The sequence below is a fragment of the Phodopus roborovskii genome, unplaced genomic scaffold (genome assembly GCF_943737965.1).
Source record: "Phodopus roborovskii unplaced genomic scaffold, PHOROB, whole genome shotgun sequence".
NCBI lineage: Eukaryota > Metazoa > Chordata > Mammalia > Rodentia > Cricetidae > Phodopus > Phodopus roborovskii.
This window is the reverse complement of record NW_026126517.1, coordinates 29,164,754-29,183,321: the sequence shown is the minus strand read 5'-3', so window position 1 is coordinate 29,183,321 and position 18,568 is coordinate 29,164,754. Positions and strand designations below refer to the sequence as shown.

The 18,568-nt window shown below is 38.5% G+C and overlaps 1 protein-coding gene across 1 annotated transcript in view; it reads right to left on the bottom strand.

The window, feature by feature from the left end:
• Nucleotides 1–18,319, bottom strand: part of Rdx (radixin) — a 61,421-nt gene extending 43,102 nt beyond the window's left edge. The window contains exons 1-2 of the mRNA XM_051197464.1: nt 18,164–18,319; nt 2,336–2,407 (exon numbers count right to left, since the gene is read on the bottom strand). Of these exons, the coding sequence (XP_051053421.1) occupies nt 2,336–2,347 (12 nt within the window). The 5' untranslated portion in view covers nt 2,348–2,407; nt 18,164–18,319. The remainder of the gene's footprint in view (nt 1–2,335; nt 2,408–18,163) is intronic.
• Between the last annotated feature and the right edge of the window lie 249 nt (nt 18,320–18,568).

Genomic DNA, 18,568 nt, shown 5'->3' with positions numbered 1-18,568 from the left:
AACTTAAGCTTGGCCTACTTGCAATTCTCCTGGCCCATCAACCTCCTCACTAATGGGATTATAGGCATATACGTGTACAGTTAGAAAATCTGGGGTAGGGGATACTGAGAAATGAAATGGGTCCTCAAACATCATAGGCAAGAAGTGCTGTGAATGAAACTCAGGTCCTCTGCAAAGAGCATTATGCGTTCTTAACTACTGAGCCATCTTCTAGCCCCAAGGATATTTAATGTGCTGTTAACACACAGAGCTAATCTTCAACTAATATACAAATTTCAATGATAAGTAACAGATAAATATTAATTATAAGACAAACTATACTTTCTAAAGTAGTTATAAGTTTCACATTCCTGCTAAAAATAGACTGCAGAGTTACAGGTGTTCCTTTCTTATTTTTGTAGCTTGAAAAGAAAGAATTTCAATCCAACTCTCTAAGCTTTCCATGTTTGTTCGTTTTTCATTTCTTTAGCAATCTTTACCCACTCTACCCAAGAAGAATGCTGGGACTCAAATGATTAGAACTGAATTAAATTTTACATCTGGAGGAATCTTAAGAATGCTTTATAATTACGCCTCCAACATTTTCCCATACAATCAGTTTTGGTTTTTTAAGACAGGGTTTCTCTGTGTAGCTTTGAAGCATACCCTAGAACTAGCTCTTGTAGTCCAGGCTGGTCCTGAACTCACAGAGATCTGCCTGCCTCTGCCTCCCCTCCTAAGTGCTGGGATTAAAGGCATGCGCCACCACCTGCCTGGCTACAGTTAGATCTTTACTATGGTAACTTCTCAGTGTCACTTCTTTATTTTTTTTAAGTAGTTTGTTTCTGATGCTGTAACATTCATTTTTAAACTCTGATGCTAATATATGAAATTTTTCATTATTATAACTGTAACTATGTATAATATCATTTAGTTTTATTATTAGTTGTGGTAGCTGCTTTAGGTTGATGAGGATTGGCTGAATAAATACCTTGTTACTTACAAATAAAATTTTTTTGCTCTGGGGTGAGGTGATTGCTCAGCACTTAAAAGTACTTGCTGTGCAGGAAGGAAAACCTCAGCTTAAATCCCCAGAAACCAATATAGAAGCTGAGTATGGCTGTGCCCACACTTGCAACCCCAGTGCTATGGAGGACAGAAAGAAGGGCACTGGGACTTGCTGGCCACGAGCTTAGGTCCAGGTTCAGTCAAAGACCAAGCAGGATATTAAGGTCTCCTCTGGCCTCTGAAGGTAGGTAGGTATGTGTGTGAGTGTGTGTGTGTGTGTGAGAGAGAGAGAGAGAGAGAGAGAGAGAGAGAGAGAGAGAGAGAGAGAGAGAGAGAGAGATGTGCACACAGAGTTTTACTTCTTTCTGATTTTTACACCTTAGTTTTAACTTTCTTTTGCACCAAAGTCATTTCACAGTGGTATCTATGCCAGAAAATTCTAATAACCAACCAACAATTTTGTTAATAAAAAAATGTATTTGAGCCAGTTATGGTGCCACATACCTATATATATATTTTTAAGTCTGTTTTTTTAATTATGTGTATGTGTGTACATAGATTTGTGCACATGAATGCTGCATGGTTCCTATACATGCCAGAGATATCAAATCCTCTTGGAGCCAGAGTTAGAGGAGGCTATGAGCCTCCTGACATAAGTGTTGAAATGTAACACTGGTCCTCTGCAATAACAAAATGTTCTGATCACTCTAAGCCACCACTCCATCCCACTTATATTATCTTATTCCCAAGACTCACGACACTGAAGGAGGAGGATTATGAACTCAAGGCTACCTTGGGCCATACACAGACACACTGGTAGCCAAAAGAAACACTGAAGAAAATGCTGTTTCATTACCCTAAACCAAAAGGAGTACATCTTAGCCGAGAAGCACAAACTTCCAAGAGAAAGAAAATGATCTAGGTATGTAAATCTAGGCCATCATCCAAGTTCAAATTAGGAGAAAGTTAAAAGGCATGGGTTTTGCATACCTCTCAACTATCTTCTGCTAACAATAAGTTACATTGATTGAGCACTAAATGTATACTAGATTCTTATAATCCTTGTTTCCTTCCTTGAGTAAATTAAACTATATCCCTACATCATACAATAAACTAAATTATAACCCTTCTTTATACAGTAAATTAAATTGTAACCCTACTTTATACAAAAGAAGTCAAGCAAAATGGATTAAACAAGTCACACAGATCAACAATGAAAACCAGGATAGAACTAGACAGCTTGGTCCCAAATGTCATTAATTTTAACCTTAACTGTAGTGTCACCTGTGATTATTCTTTACAACCTACAAAATGCTAAGCAGTATCAAGAGATATAAAAAGCACTTACTGGTTTCGGCATTTTCTTTCTCCTATTTGTTACCTTCTTTAGAAACTCTTCACTTCTATAAACGATTATAGCCTGTTTAAAAAAAAAAAAAAGCATACTTTATTATCTTTCATATTAGGTTTAGCTGCACCTTACACAAAAAGGAAAAAAGTAGAAAACCAGGTTAAAAGTGTCACCATGTTCTCTTACAATCATGTTCAATGTCTTCAGCTAGCATTTCACATTCCCTTAAAAAAGTATATGGCACTGAAAGCAACACTTGTCTCAAATAGCATAGCATTAACTATATTAATCTACTGAAACACCAAGAAAACAAGCAAGATTTCTAAGGACCCAAAGACTGGCTCTCCCATACAAGCTCATCAAGGCACCTGCCTTGTGTGGAAAGGGACAGTAAAAATGAAGGCGGGTAGACTCAAATACTAAGGGAAACTCAAAAAGCTGATCAAAGTTGTCTTCCTTAAAAATTACTTTTCTTTTTGAAATTCTAAAACCTGAGAAAAATACACAACAAAACACATACAAAACAAAAATACACCTTATTCGCCTAAGGTGAAGAAGGCAGCCACAATTCTACATAGCAATACTGGTGCTAGTCCCCAGCTAGTCAGTGGGCTCCACTGAACCCCAGTGGTCCTAAGTGAATGCTGATGTATGATTTCTTCACTGAGGCAGCACATCTTAATAAGAAAGGGCCACTCTGTGCTCTTGGAAGTAAACAGTCTTACTAAGAAACATCAACAATGTTTGACTTTCTGAGAAATCTACCAACCCTTTATCATTATCAGCTGTCTAGGAAGAGATTCCAGCTCCAAACCTTTCACTAATGCTGTATCATTATAGATAAACTTATGTAGACTATCACTGACAAGATATTTGTAAGCACAGCTAAATTAACACACTTTCAAATAAGGTACTTTCCCTAAATTTTATTCAAACACATGACAAAAAATGTCTATATAGAGAAACTTCCTCTTTTTTTTTTTACCCCCCCCCCCAAGTCACTGGGCAATGACATTCAGGTGGAAGTTAAAATACCCATCCCTTAACTTTTTGTAGCCTATTCCCTACTCTCACCCACACCCCCCTCCCCCCCCACACAGATTCTGACAGGCCAAATTTTCTCTAACACTATTGCCCCTCCCTTAGTTCTAATATTATCATATATAGGACTTGATTTTAACAGTTCCCATGCATGGTGGTGTACATCTGTTATCCCTGCACTCTGATCCCAAGCAAGAGGACAGTGTTCTACGCCAAAGTGGAATACATAGTAAGTTTGAGGCTAGTCTCAGCTATATAGTGTGCAAAAATGAAAAACATTTTTTAACTTCCAAAACTGGCTTGCTTTCACTGCAATCTCTATCTCTAGACCTTTTTAGCTACTTTAAAGGGTTATTCAACTATAAAATGGCCCAAATATTTCCAGAAACAGTCATAATGCTTGATAGTAACTTTTATTTCTTTATTAGATGTATAATTATGACTCTCTTTAAACTCGTAATACTATCAAGTTTTGCCTGCCACCCCCCCCCCCCATTAATCTTGGCAGAAGTCCACTTAGGTTATTGAGCTTAAAAAAAAATTACTTCTCAGTTTTGTTATAATTGTTTATCTTTCACTTTTGTTAATTTTCATTAAGTCTCAATGCTTTCTTCTACTCTTCTTACTCTGGGTCATTTTGTGTTCTCTAAAATATATCAAAGAAATGTCCAACCTTTGTTTTTTACTAATTAATGCTTAAAGATCATAAGCTAAACATATCCAAAGTTTAAGGGTAATTCCATAGTAATTTCACTAACAAACCAGTGAGAATATGGAAAATTCTTTTATCACTTGTATATTAAACTTCATCTATAACATTTAGTGGCATAATAAATGGTAAAAACATGATCTATAAAATATTGATACAGGAAATTTGTTTCTTTCACAATTCATAGAACAATTTACTGCTCTTACATAGGCAAGAATGTCTAAGAAAACTTCTCTCAGATTATAATAGTTTTTAAGATTACAGTAACTCCATTTTTTCATGTGTATTGTGATATACAAGCATGAGTATATATACCCATAAATATCTGAGTATAAGCATCAGCCAGAGGTTAATGTGAGGTGCCTTCTTCAAGTGCTTTCCATTTTCCATACCGAAGCAAGGTCTCTCACTTGAACTCACCCATTCAGCTAGTCTAGTTGGCCTAGTTTATCCAGAGGATCCTTGGCTTCCAACTCCTATGCTGTGGGATTATAGGTGAATCAACATATCCATCCAGGACTGCCATGGATTCTGGGGAGTCAAACTCTGCAGGAAGTAACTTCTACCAACAGCCATACCCTTAGCTCAACACCAGCAATATTTTAAGTAAATGTATTGTGCTATCACTCATATTTTGCTTCCAAAACCACAACCACTCATTAGGACACACACATCCCATTTGTACTACACTAATAACAAATAAAAAAAAAATCTACAATGTAATTACTAGAGTTTTTAAATTTTAAGGCTGAGTTATTTTAATAAAATCCATTCTGGAGATATATCTTTTTATTTAAATTAGAAACAATCTTATTTTACTTATCAATCCCAGTTCCCTCTCCCTCCCATCCTCCATTTCTTAAATTTTTGGTTGTAAGTCTAGCCTTTAATAGCTGAGCCATCTCTCCAGCCCCCATCCTCCATTTCTTTTGTTTGTTTTTTCGAGACAGGGTTTCTCTGTGTAGTCCTAGCTGTCCTGGAAACTGCTTTGTTGACCAGGCTGGCCTTGAACTCAAGAAGTCCACATGCCTCTTGCCTCACAACTGCTGGGATTAAAGGCATGTGCCAGCACCCCCACTTTTCTGCTCTGGATTTCTTGCCTATTTTTTACAGTTAAACCACTAATCAGAGCCCTGTGAGTATTACAAACACACCTGAATTAAAGGAGTTTCAGGTCAAATACAACTTTAATGTTCAAAATGAAGGTGGCATCTTGCAATGAAAGGTCTGAGAACACAATGTTTCCCCTTTTTCTGGGATTATCCTCAGGGTGGTGGGGGAACATTTGTCATGTACTTGAAGCTATACCATTTTTATAAGTTGCAAGCTCAATTGATTAGGGATTTTTGTTGCTTTTTGCATTTAGTTTTTCAAACAGGTTCTAACTCTTTGCCCAGAATGGCCTAGACCTCACTATATTGCCCAGGCTGGTCTCAAAATTCTCTCGATCACCCTCCTGCCCCTGACATGCCTGGGACAGCTTTGATTTTTATATGTACTTCTCTCATTCATTACCAAGCTCTAAATCTCAGTTTCAAACTATTATTTCTAATCACTACTTTAAAATATTTTATGTTATTGCTTTCCATTTTTAGTTTTCAAATGCAAGACTTTTAGGTCTATAGGCAAAATGTTAATTTTTATGTTTCTGCATTTGCTTCAATATTAAAACCCTTTAGTACAGGGCTAGTGACTTGTTCCAGATATAAACAAAAATACTATATGGTATGCTTTGGGTAATATAGAACAAGCTAAGCCATGATTTTAATTTCTAAATCTCTTATTCTACTCATTTTAGTCTACCTAACCAATCTTGACAAAAATACATCAAGCTTTTCCAATTGACTTCTGATAAAAATGTCAGTTTTTCCCTTCTACGAATTTTTAGGTTGGTAATCAGATAAGCAGTTCTAGAACTGTTAAATCTTTCCAGTGAAGTGGTCTCTCCTCATATAGCAACTGTACACAGACATGTGGCTATGACTGCTCAGCATTTCGAAGTCTTAATTCTGGCATTTGTTAGCATTACTGAGTAGTCAGCTGTCAATCTAAGTCATTCCTTTGTATTAATCTTTTCTTTCTACTTTAACAATTTTTACTTTCCTTTAATGTCAGATTGTCTGCAAATTGCCACAGATCTGGTGAGCTTCTTCCTACTAAAGATTCATCTTTTCTTGGATTCTAGGACTCTATTAGCCACTGCCTCTTCTTCTATGCTCGTTTTACCCAGTAGTTCATTTTGGACACTCTGAAATTTTCCTATCCATTCTTGGACTACATTTTCAAATTTTCCATCCCTTTAACTGAATGATACTCCTCTAGCCAGCATGTCTCTACAGTTGGATGAGTGTTCTGAGGCAAGGTCTCACAGTAAGCAGCTCTGGCCAACCTAGCACTCATAAACTAGAGGCAATCCCCCCACCTCCAGAGGGCCGGAATCACGGGTGTGAGTCAACAGGCCCGGCTTCTCCAGTTTTGTTTAGGATTTATTTATGTGTATGGTTGTTTGTGTGGATGTAGGCCTCCTGAGTGTAGGTGCCCAGAGACGCCAGAAGAGGACAGCAGAATCTTGGCACTGGAGTTATGGGCTGCTGTGAGCTATATCTGATGTGTATTCTGGGAACCTAACTGCAGTCCACCAAGAGAGCAAAAAATGTTCTTAACCACTGAGTCATCTCTCCAGCCCAATTCTGTTTATCTTTAATTTATTTTTCCTGTCCATGACTTAAAATTTCAATGCTTTTTATTTCTAGAAATAAACTTTAAGGATTTTAAATTTTTATGTGTGTGTGCAGGTACCTGCTGAAGCCAGAAGAAAGTATTGTCAAATGTCCTGGAGCTGGAGTTAGGGGAGGCTGTGAGTGGCCCAATTTGGGTGTTAGGAACTAAGCTTGGGGTCCTTTGGAAGAACAGCAAATGCTCTCAAGCATTAAGCCATCCTCACATCCCTAGAAAGCCTTTTTTGACTAAAACAGTTTAATACTTTCATGGCATACTTTCATTTAAAGCCCTTTATTCTTTTTTAAAACAATTTTTATATTTAGTGTATAGATGTTTTGCTACATAAATGTCTGTATATTGTAGCAGATCCCCTAGAACTGGAGTTAGACAGTTGTGAGCTGCCGTGTGGGTGCTGGAATTGAACCTGAGTCCTCTGGAAAAGCAGTCAGTTAGTGCTCTTAACCACTGTGTCATCTCTCCAGCCCCTCCATTTATTCTCTTTAAAATTCAATTTTCAGCTCATAGAGGCTTGTTTTTCATAGTCATTTTAGAGAGCTCACATCCCTGATGAACTCTCCAATGAAGGAAACTTGCCAGTCCTATATTACATTATCACCGTGAAGGTATTTTTCAGGTTTATCCCTTCCTATCAGAGTACTCAGGATATTTCTTTGTGGCCACTAATTTTCAGTTCTTTCTTGAGTTAGTGTTCTTGTACTATAACATACCAGTTCCTATCACACTACTCTTTCTGGAGCTGGGCAGAGGGAGATTTAAATGAGTTTCTTCATACTACCATACTATTTTCTGAACTATATGATTGGTGTGTCCCTCCAGTGCAATCTCATCAGTAAGGAACAAACAAATCGAAACCCTTAATTATCCAACAGATTCTACATACTAAGTTATAACATTCATATTTCAGAAAAGTTATTTCTTAAACACAGGTACTAAAAATTGAAATAATTTGGCCAAGTTTTCAATTAGACTTATTTCAAGTTGTACTCCACCTCTCCCTCTCCCCCCAAAAAAGAAGTTTCAAGCAAAATAATCTGCATTAAGTTTAGCCTTTAAGAGAGCTCTACTGAAACCAAAGGATATGTCCTACGTCAACACACAAAAAACTAGGCTCTTACATAAATAAGCAAAGTACCACATGGTACCGACTGTGAAGAAGTAAAGTGCCTAACTAAGCCTTCACAAATATGGAAACATTTCACTTCCAAATGACAGAGATGTGCACTGTCAGAGTGATCACTTCATCTCAAAAATTGTTAGCCTTCCATTTACTTCATTTCACTTGTCTCGATAAAAGTGAAAGATTAAAAAAAAAAATCATTATCTCTATAATGGTACAACTACAAAGAATCTAATAACAGAACTGTTTATAAATCTGTATGTCTTAGAAGCTAGTTACATGAATCATAGGGCGTCTAGACTCCACTAACTCATATACAACTAACCAAATCAGAGAAAATATTTATGGACCACTAAAGAACAAGATAGCTTATAAAACCACGCAAAAATTACCATAAAAGGTCAAAATTGTTATACTCCAAAATATTGAAAAGCCTCTAGGAATCAGGATGAATCTGTAAGCTTCTAAAATAAAACTACAAATTGTGTTTTCAAAAGGAAAGATAAGAAGACAACAAAGATAATTCAGTTTTGGAGGAAGAAATACTTACATATTAGGATAAAACTAATGTACTTTATTTTACATCCCTAAATAGGTAGAGGTAAAGAAACAGGAAAATATACAATAGCTATAATAAAGCTGCTGTGCAAAATCCATTCCACTAATAAACAGTAAGTGAAAACCTGCACAAACACATTGTACTCTGATAAAATGAACAACTAAAGCCACAAAGCAAAATAACTGGCAGGTGCTACTATGTCCTCATTACACAGTAGCAAGCTAAGACTTCCATAGTCAATGTTGAGCAGCCTAAGTGGTAGAAGTATGACAGTATCATAAATTGGCTCCATATTCCTATAAATTGTGATTCAACATAAAAAAAAAAAAAAGCTGTACAACTTTTTAGAAAGAAATTCTGCTTCTAGAATAAAGCCCAAGGCAATAATATAAAAGAAAGGATCTCTACTAAGATATTCTCGGCCACATTATTTACTAGTAGACAAAGATAAAAACCACAAGCAATGTTGAAACTATGAAATAGCATGATAGACAGACACTCCAGGGGTTGTTTTTGTTGTTGTTAGGGAGTCTGTCTCTATACATTTGGACAAACTGTGTCAACATTTATGTAAGGTTAAGCAGAAGCAGAACATGTTAACTAGACACTCATTACAACTATGTGAAAACATGAATCTGTTGTGTTATATCATTTAGTATTAACAGAGGTTTTACTTTTAAGTTTCTAATTTTAAAAATTAGATACAAAGCTTTCAAAAGTATATTTCACTAATCTGTTTATATACGAGTTTATTATCTTACATAATATGGTTTGTAAAGGAATTCTATCTAAAAAGTTCTAGGACAAACCTATGTGTAAATGGAGTAAATCTAAGTTTCAATTTAGTGATCACTAAACAATGTTCATATAAAGGTACTATTTAACATGAATGGCACATATCTAGCCCCTTTTTGGATCATATATTTTAAATACAACTAGAACCTGCTAGTAGCAGAACAGAAAATAAAAGATAACATGAAAAATCAAGTAAGATACACACATATCCTAGGATTCCCCTACCAACTTGAAGCCAACTTTGTTTTTTAGCACCTTTTCTTCTCTAAATATCTATCTGGCTTCCAAACATTCATATTTGTGTACCAAACACTGGTGAATTTCCTCTCTTCTCTCGTTTTACTATTCAGAAAACAACGACTCTCTTCTCCCCTTTCCTAATTTTTTGAAATTTCACTTGCAAACCTGGCATTGGTGCCACATGCCTTTAGTTCCAGCACTCTGGAGGCAGAGACAGGTTGATCTCTGTGAGTTCGAGGCCAGCCTGGTCTACAGAGCTAGTTCCAGGACAGCCTTCAAAGCAATACATAGAAACCCTGTCTCAAAAAAACAAAAACAAAAACAAAAACAAAAAAAAAAAAAAAAAAAAAAAAACCAAAACAAAACAAAAAAACCCTGCAGTTTATTAATGTAATTAATTTTCCCCATTCCAGTTCCTCACACTCCTATGTTACTTAAAGAGGCCCTACCCAACCTCTTTCCCACCTCAACTTCCTCAGAAGCACAACAGGGCAGCAACTACCCAGTCAGCAGTTTGTCTTCAGTCTGAAGAGATGCTGGCAACAGTAGCTTCCCATCTCCAGCAAACTACCCACAAGAGCAAACACAATGCTATACAATAAAGGCAAAACATTCTTATACAGCATCCTGTCCTTCAACCCTGAGGCTGACACTCCTCACAGAAGAGGCTGCCCTGTCTGTGCCAAGTGGATTTCTGCAGCACAACAGACCAACAGGTCCCGAACTGCAACAGGTGTTGCCAAATGTAGTCTATTAGTGGCTTACAGTTGTGCTGGAGAGATGGCTCAGCCCTTAAAGGCTAGGCTGACAACCAAAAATAGTGGCTTATATTGAAGCTTCAATAATTAACACCAAACCCACTTTACTTTCAAATTATTCTTTTCCCAAGGTCTAATTGTAATGGTTTTCAGTCTTCTGGGATTCAAACTACAGAAGAGCACAATAGTTGTCTTTGCATAAAATTTCAAAAGAACACTTGTCCAATTTACTGGGGAACAAGGAAGCAATATTACAAAGACAAATTTAAAATGCATTAATAAGGTACCTGGCAGGCAATAATCACAGTTACGGCACTGGCAAAAGGACAACTCAAGCCTTTCTTTCCCTGTATAGGGCACTCTGGCCTATGCACCACATCCCAGAAGTGTTTAAGCTCATAAAACAAATGCATAAAATACAGAAAGTTACAAGAAACCTGCCATTCTTGAATGTAATTATCAAAATTTAAAACACACAAATCCATGTCAGAGTAATATGTGCCTCTTTTCTAGCGCTTTAAATAACAGTTGTACTGGATTTAATTTAAAAGTGAATGTATAATGAAGATCCCTGATATGTCTTATGGAAACAAGTCTGATACTGCCACATTCATAACAGAATGTGAATAAGAATATAACTTATCCATCCAAGTTCACATACCCTCAGGTTTAAAACTTTAAAAATAGCAAGAAATGTTTACTATAAATTAGCAGTGTTTAATGGTGTAATAATTCCCCCTCCCACCCCCATGTGATTGCCTTTAGCATTTGCAGAATACTCACTTTAAAGACATTCACAGGCATGATCTAATCCTCATAACTGCTTGTCTTTCCCCCACACTACTTGAGTATTCCAACTCCTATACCTCCAAAAGTAAAGACATGCAGGTTAAGTAAGTGACTTGTCAAAGGCATGGAACTGGTTAGTGAGTTTCCTAGTTCTGGGCCCTCACTGACCTACTCTGCTTTCCTCATGCAGTTAGAGGCAAGCTAGTGCCAGACAACCAATGGGACTTTTAAGATGATGAGAAAGCTTTCTCCTCTACTATTGTCGAGTTGAAAACCAACCTCTAAGAATATCAAAGCTGAAAATTAACCAGATGATCACCTCAGCAGCTGACTTTCCTACATGGTGACAGGGAATTCTATTTGACACTTGCTCATGTAGATGTAGATTTTAAGAAAATATTCAAGAATTTTGAGAAAATTCAAATTTCTAAACCTTAAATGTAAAACAAAACTACAAAATAACATTTTACCTTGAATTTCAATTCTGCTCTAAAAATTTTGGAAATAATTTGTATTGTTCCTAAGGTGAGAAGAAAGGGAAATGATACATTATAATTTGTAAACATGTGCTAGAATAAAATGTAAGGTAGCTATCTGCAGCCGAACTTATTCATTTACATTTAAGAAAACTTTTTAAAAACCAAACCATATAATAAGCAATTTAGAAATGGTATGAGGAAGGCAGGCAGGTTCATGTAAGTTATGGTAAAGAACCAAAGACCCACAGTGAACTGGGAAATTCTCACAAATACTTCTACATCTTACTTATTTTGAGATACTAGACATTATACAACACTAGCTGCTTTTTCAAAACTAAATTCAATGCCTAAGTATCTTTAAATAAGACATTTCATGTGGTCAATAAGGCAGGTCTCTATCGTACCCTATAAACCATTTAACTTCTAATTTTCTGATCTCAATCTCTCTTTTGAGAAATTAGGATGGTACCAGTCTCACAAATGGTCCTCAGATGTTTGTTGCTTTTGATGATGAGCTGAGCTTACATGAAATACTCACTTTAGCGGCTGGTTATTGTCAAGGAAAACATTTCTTCTCATTTTAATGATATAAAATGGCCAAGCTAGTAAGAAACAGTAGAAGACAAACATAGTAAACATTACATTTAATAATGACTATAATTAGCATACTGTGTGTTCCTTAAGTGTAAGTAGTAAGCTTTCCAGTACATATACTTCTAGTGAAAACCAAACTAGGTTTGTATAGTTTTAAATCTAGAACCTAAAAAAATTTAAGAACTGGAGTCCTCAGGACATCTAACAAAGTTTAATCCATCCCCCATACAATGAGTGTCCAACTTTTGACCTTTCAACATGGCATTGTCATCTACGATGTGTTGGGATGCACATGGCTATCCTCAGAGGCATATTAGCCCACAGATCACAGGGACAACACACTTGGAAAGACTATTGTCAATTAACCATAGCTAAGATACTGCATATCTTCATTGACACTTTTACGAAGGGAGATTCTTTTTAAGGACAAGTATATCTACTCCAGATGTCTTATTAGAAGACTTTATTTCAGAAACAGGAAGAGTTAAATTTTTTTTAAAATAGGAAGCAAGAGATATCCAGAATTGACATCACAGAAAAGTCTTAGAACTTTACACCTATATGAGCTGATATACACTACAATCCCACTTAACACATTTTTAAGACATTCAATATGGCACATGTGTTGTTCTTTACATTGCCAATTCCTCAGTATCTTGCCCATCTTTCAGACCTACTGCAACAAGTATTTACCATATTGTAACAACTACTTGGATATATGACTGACATCTTAAAACAAAGTTTAGCTAACTTTTTCTGTAAAGGGTCAGGTAAATAAGCATTTTAGGTTTCCAGTCTATGTTGCAATTATTCTTTGTAATTAAGTAAATGAACTACAGTGTGTTCAAATAAAATTTTACTTGCAAAACTGGCAGAAGGCTTGATTTAGTTGTGTATAATAATTCAACAAAGCATTTTAATAGCAACCAATGTTTTTTTCCTTTTTACAATTTCAGTTGTAAACAAAGAATACACTAAATTGCATATTCAAACTAAAGTAAGTATATTAATGTATGACAGGTCACTTTGTATCTGTCTTCATTTGGGGACAAGAAAGAACTCAATGCATTTGGTATATGACTAAGGAAAATATTAGAAACAGAATTAAAGCAATTTGATTAACAGTGCCAATGTTGGGAGATATGGTACATGCCATTATCATGGCTAAGAAGTAGTGAATGACATTTTGGGAGAGGCTTCTGGAAAAGAACTCTCCCTTATTCTCTTGGATACTTTGTATCTAGATAATGTACTCAACTCATCCCTGCAGCTAACCAAAGTTAAAAAACAAAAACAACGAAAAAAAAAAAAAACCCCAACAATAACAAAAAAAAAAAATCTTAGTCTAAACCAAGGGGGAAAGGTCCTTGGCCAGAGTTAAGAAGTTTCTATTACTCAGTCCATCTTCAATGATGCAAATTCACTTGCAGCAAGTCTTAGTTAATTTCAACTTTTTGTAAATGAAAGGAAGCATTTAAGGTCCTGAGAGCAATAAGAATTAAAGTTTAGAAAAAAAGTGTATTAATTATTGATAGTGAGGTAACTATATATAAATTGTACTATCTTAGAAAAAATAATGTGGTACTCCTTTCTTTGATACTGTACCTAAGAACAGCCCAATCCCCACCCATCCAATGCGGATTGAATCCTATTAGGTACACTACTAGTGAAATATATCTGCAGCCCTTTTATTCTTTTTTTTTGGGGGGGAACCTCACTAAGTTTTCCAGGATGGCCTTAAACTTCAACCCCCTACCTAATCTCAGGGCGGCTAGGATCACAGATTTGTACTACTAGGCCCAGTTTAAAACATTCCAATAGAGTAGAGCTTTTTGTTCTTGTTTTTCTTTTAAGTAAGTGAAGAAAATTCCCTCTGCAAAAAGACAAAGAGTAACTATTTTAGGTTGTATTAGCTATAGTTTGCCATCACGGATCAAAAGTAGCAATAGACAACATGTAAACAATTGGCAAGTACAAGGTGCAACAAAACTTTATTTAGAAAAATTTGAGCTGGATTTGGTCTATAGATTTTAACTGGCAGACTAAAAAACAAAAGTTACTAAACAATCTTTCCAAGTAAATTAATTTTACTTCTTTATGATCTCCAATGTATATAAAGCACAAAGAAACGTAATCAGCATTTTTTGGTTATCACATGGCTAGATGTATAAAATTTATAGTGACCTTGTTTATATACATCAAAAAATGCATGTAATTTACAATTATACTTAAAAGGTCAACTATAGAGAAAGACAAAGCTTACTTATACCCAAATTTTTAGCAAGTACCTTGTTCAACAAAACTAGTTTATTATCAAAGCATAGTGGCATATACCTTTAAACTCAACATTCTGGAGTCAGAGGCAGATCTCTGAATTCCAGGCCAGCCTGGTCTACATAGGAAGTTACATGACAGCCAGAGCTAGAGACCCTGTCTCAATACAAACATTACAAAAAACAAACAAAATTCTAGTAACTGAGGTAGAGGAGATGGCTCAGTGGTTGAAAGCACTGGCTGCTCTTCCAGAGGACAAGGGTTCAGTTCCCAGCTCCTACATGGCAGCTCACAACTGTCTGTAACTCCAATTCCAGGGTACCTGGTACCCTCATGTGGACTTGCATTCTTCAGGCAAGGATGACAATATACATGAAATAAAAACAATTTAAAAAGTCTAGTTATTTTAAATTGATGAATTTGTGAGGACTGCTATACATAATTGTTATTCAGTGTGGAGCCCTATATAACCTCCACCTTTTCTGAAAAGCTGATACTAGAAGAAATTGATCACACAGACAACTATTCTTCTCTAAAACAGTTTCCAGGTAAAGATACATATGTTATATAAATGTTGCTATTCCAAATCATACACCTGATTCAAAAGACAACATTTTGTGCTTATGTGTATGTCCTGTATGTATATGTACATGTTTCTGTGTGCACCAACTTTTACTGTGAATTTATGCTATACTTTAGGAAGAAAAAAAGAGTAAACCTCACCACTAATCATTAACCAAGAAAATTTGCACATGTGCTTACACAAACACTTCTAAGAATCAGTATAGCAAATTCCACTAATTTCATTCAAATGATGAAAATTAGAAAAACACAATTACTTGATGTTTAATATAAGTAATAAACACCATGTCAGGGTTTGTTACAGCTAACAGTCTTGAGACCCACAGACAGAAGCGCTACCACTTTCTATACACAAGGAAATTACCAATGACAAATGAGGCTGGTGATAGGATTGCCAAGTTCTGGGTTGAGAAGACAGTTTTTTTACTCAATGGCTTAATGACTTTCCGGGTGTTATAACTTTACTATATAATTATTAGCTTCATAGTTTTTTTAAAAAATGATTCAAGATATACATCCATTATAAACACTAAAACGCATACAGAAACAATGAATAGGCAAGATGGGATAGTTTAAACACACTGGATAACTCTCTGAGGTCAGACTAGTTACCTCTACCTCCAATGCCATGAGCTACTTAAGTAAGTCAGGCTTTCCCGGAACACATTCTGGTGACACTTATGGTCAAGAAACTTAAAATAGCTTTTCAGAGTAGCAACTTAATCCAGCTACATATCCTGGACGTCAACAGGGTAAATTAGTGCCCACCAGCCTTGATCTGCAGGGTTCCCAAGTCATCCAAGACTAACTTCCTTACTTCCCAAACTGCAGCAGTTACAAGAAAGATTGACTTTCCTCTCCCAGACAGCACCAACACAGGAAACTCTTACCTATGCCCTACAGATATGCTCCACCAGCACTGCTCAGTCCTCAAGGAGACAGCATTTCAAGGCTTTGGTCTTTGGGGAAAAAGTTAAAGATTTGCCACTCCATTTTGAAATGGCTCAAGGTAAAATGCATTATATTTAAAATGAATGAAAATCCAGGACTCTCATCATTTTAGAATCTACTATATTAGATTGTACATAATTTTTATAATAAAAGATTGAGAAATGAAAATAAAATAAATCTGTAAGTCTTCCAACCACTGGCCAGAGTCTGAAAACTGGTTAATAAAAATCCAATTTCACTCTTGGGAATGGTAAAACAAAAAGCAAAAAAACCAGCTCTTGCTCCTATCTCTCATCCCTATGCTTACTGACAGCAACTGAGCAGGAAAATGAGCAAAACCTGTTGTTTTGAACCATCACACAGAAAAGCAGCAATGTCATTTCCACCTGAGTAATCAGTTCCAACAAAACTGAGATTCAACGTGTTTTTCCCACAGCAAAGTCTATTAAATCTATTCTACAAACATCTCCAAGCTCCTCCTACATTCCCTCCTGTGTGAAGGTACAGGAATGAACAAAACAATATGTATGACCCACGGAGGCAAGGGCTTAACATCTTAACATTTCTTTCTTTATTTCAAGACAGGGTTTCTCTGTATTGCTTTGAAGGCTGTCCTGGAACTAGCTCTGTAGACCAGGCTGGCCTCGAACTCACAGAGATCCACCTGCATCTGCCTCCAGAGTGCTAGGATTAAAGGCACACACAACCAACACCGGGCAACTTTTCGTTAAGAATCACAATCAAACTCCTCATATAAACAAAGTTAAAAACTCCGAGTGATTATTCGTTCTAAATATTAACTGCTTATTAAATTCCAAATCCAGAGGGGTTTAAGCAAAGTCAGTGTAACTCTTTTCACAGCATACTGACAACTTGAAAAGGAGCCTGCATTTTGTCATATCTGAATAAATTATTATGAGAGGTAAACTGCACACTGGTGCAAACAACGAAATTTTAAAGATTAGGAAAAAAAAAAAAAAAAAAGCAATCCTAAACCCTAAACATTAGTCTCTCTCTCCAGATCCAGTGATGATGTTTTGGCAAGCAGATTAAGCCATTATTTATGCAGCAAAATGAACAGGGCAATTGTTTATTCTGTGCTTCTGTGAAAAAAAAAAAAAAAAAAAAAAAAAAAAAAACCAAAGATGCTCGGTCAACAATAGATTGCAGTGTCCAAGTATTCTTTAATCACATAAACCCTTATTACCTTGGGCTTTTACACTTACATCATGCAAACCTTGGTGCCTCCATAGAGCCAACGGGCTTAGCACTCGCACCTCTCCTACAAAATCTCAACTGTATTTTAATATGTGTGTGTGTGTGTGTGTGTGTGTGTGTGTGTGTGTTTTAATGAAGTTGACCTCTTAGAACACATTTCAAACGAATAACCACTTTTAGGGTGATAAGAAACACCACCCAGAATCCTGGCAACCTTTAACCAAACATCTGTGTAGGAACAGACGTGCCGTTTCAACTGAAAAAACGCACTGCCCCCTTTCAAACTTAGCTCAAAGACGGAGTTTGGGAGCACGGAATGGTAGGGATGCGAACTTTGCTGGTGGGGTGGGGTCCTCCGCTGACACTACACCAGGCAGCGACTCCGCCGCCCGGGCCAAGGCCAGGGGCCGGGAGGACGGCAGCAGCAGGTAAGGGAGGCCGGCCGGGAGTCCGGGCCTGGCCTCGCGGGATCGAGCGGCGGGAGCGGCCGGCCGACGCTGCAAGCCCGGCAACGCGACAGCCCTCCCGCTGCTGAGGCGTCCACAGGCTCTCTAGTAATCCAACACCCCGACTTTCAAACAGGAGGCCGGGGGAGAAGTTCCAGCCGTGCCTCCCCTCCCCGGGCTGCGAGCGAGCTTTCGACCTACGCTGGCCACGGCCCTCGGGGGCGCGCCGGGCCGAGCCTGGGCCCCAGGACGCAGCGGCGGGAACCCGCACCGCCCGACGCCCCGGCGCGGCCAGGCCGACGGCGGAAGGCGCGGAGCGGCAGAAGACGCCGGGCAAGCGGCCTGGCTCAGCCGTTAACGACCGCGGCGGCGCCTCTTGGGCGGCCAGGAGCGAACCCGTCTCTGAGGCGCCACAGCCAGGCCCGGGCCGCCGCGCCACAGCCCGGCAACTTCTGGCCGCCACCTCAGCGCCTCGGCGGGGAGAGCGGGCAAGCGGGCCGGGGGCCAGGGAGCGCGCCGGGCAGGGCTTACCCCGAAAATGAGCGGCTCCTTCCCTGCCCGCAGCCGGCTGGCTGAGGCGCGGCTCGGCGGGGGCGTCGCGGCTGGCAGCGAGCGAACGGAGAGGCGGCGGTGCGAGTCCTGAGCCGCCTGAGAGGAGACGCGCCGCCGCCGCAGACAGCTCGGCAATATGGCCGCCCGGCGCCTCCTCGGGGGGGAGGGCGGGGCCGCCCCGCGCCCCCTCCTCCCGCGGCCCGCCAGTGGCGGGCGAGGCCCGGGCCCGAGCGCCAACGCCGCGGCCGCAGCGAGGGCGTCTCTCCCGCTCCCGCCCCCCCCGGGGGGGCCTCGGCGCCACCGGCGGAGACGAACGGGCCTCGGCCCGGGGACACGCTGCGGGGCCTTGGCGAAGGCTTCCCGAGGGACGAGGACACTACGGGC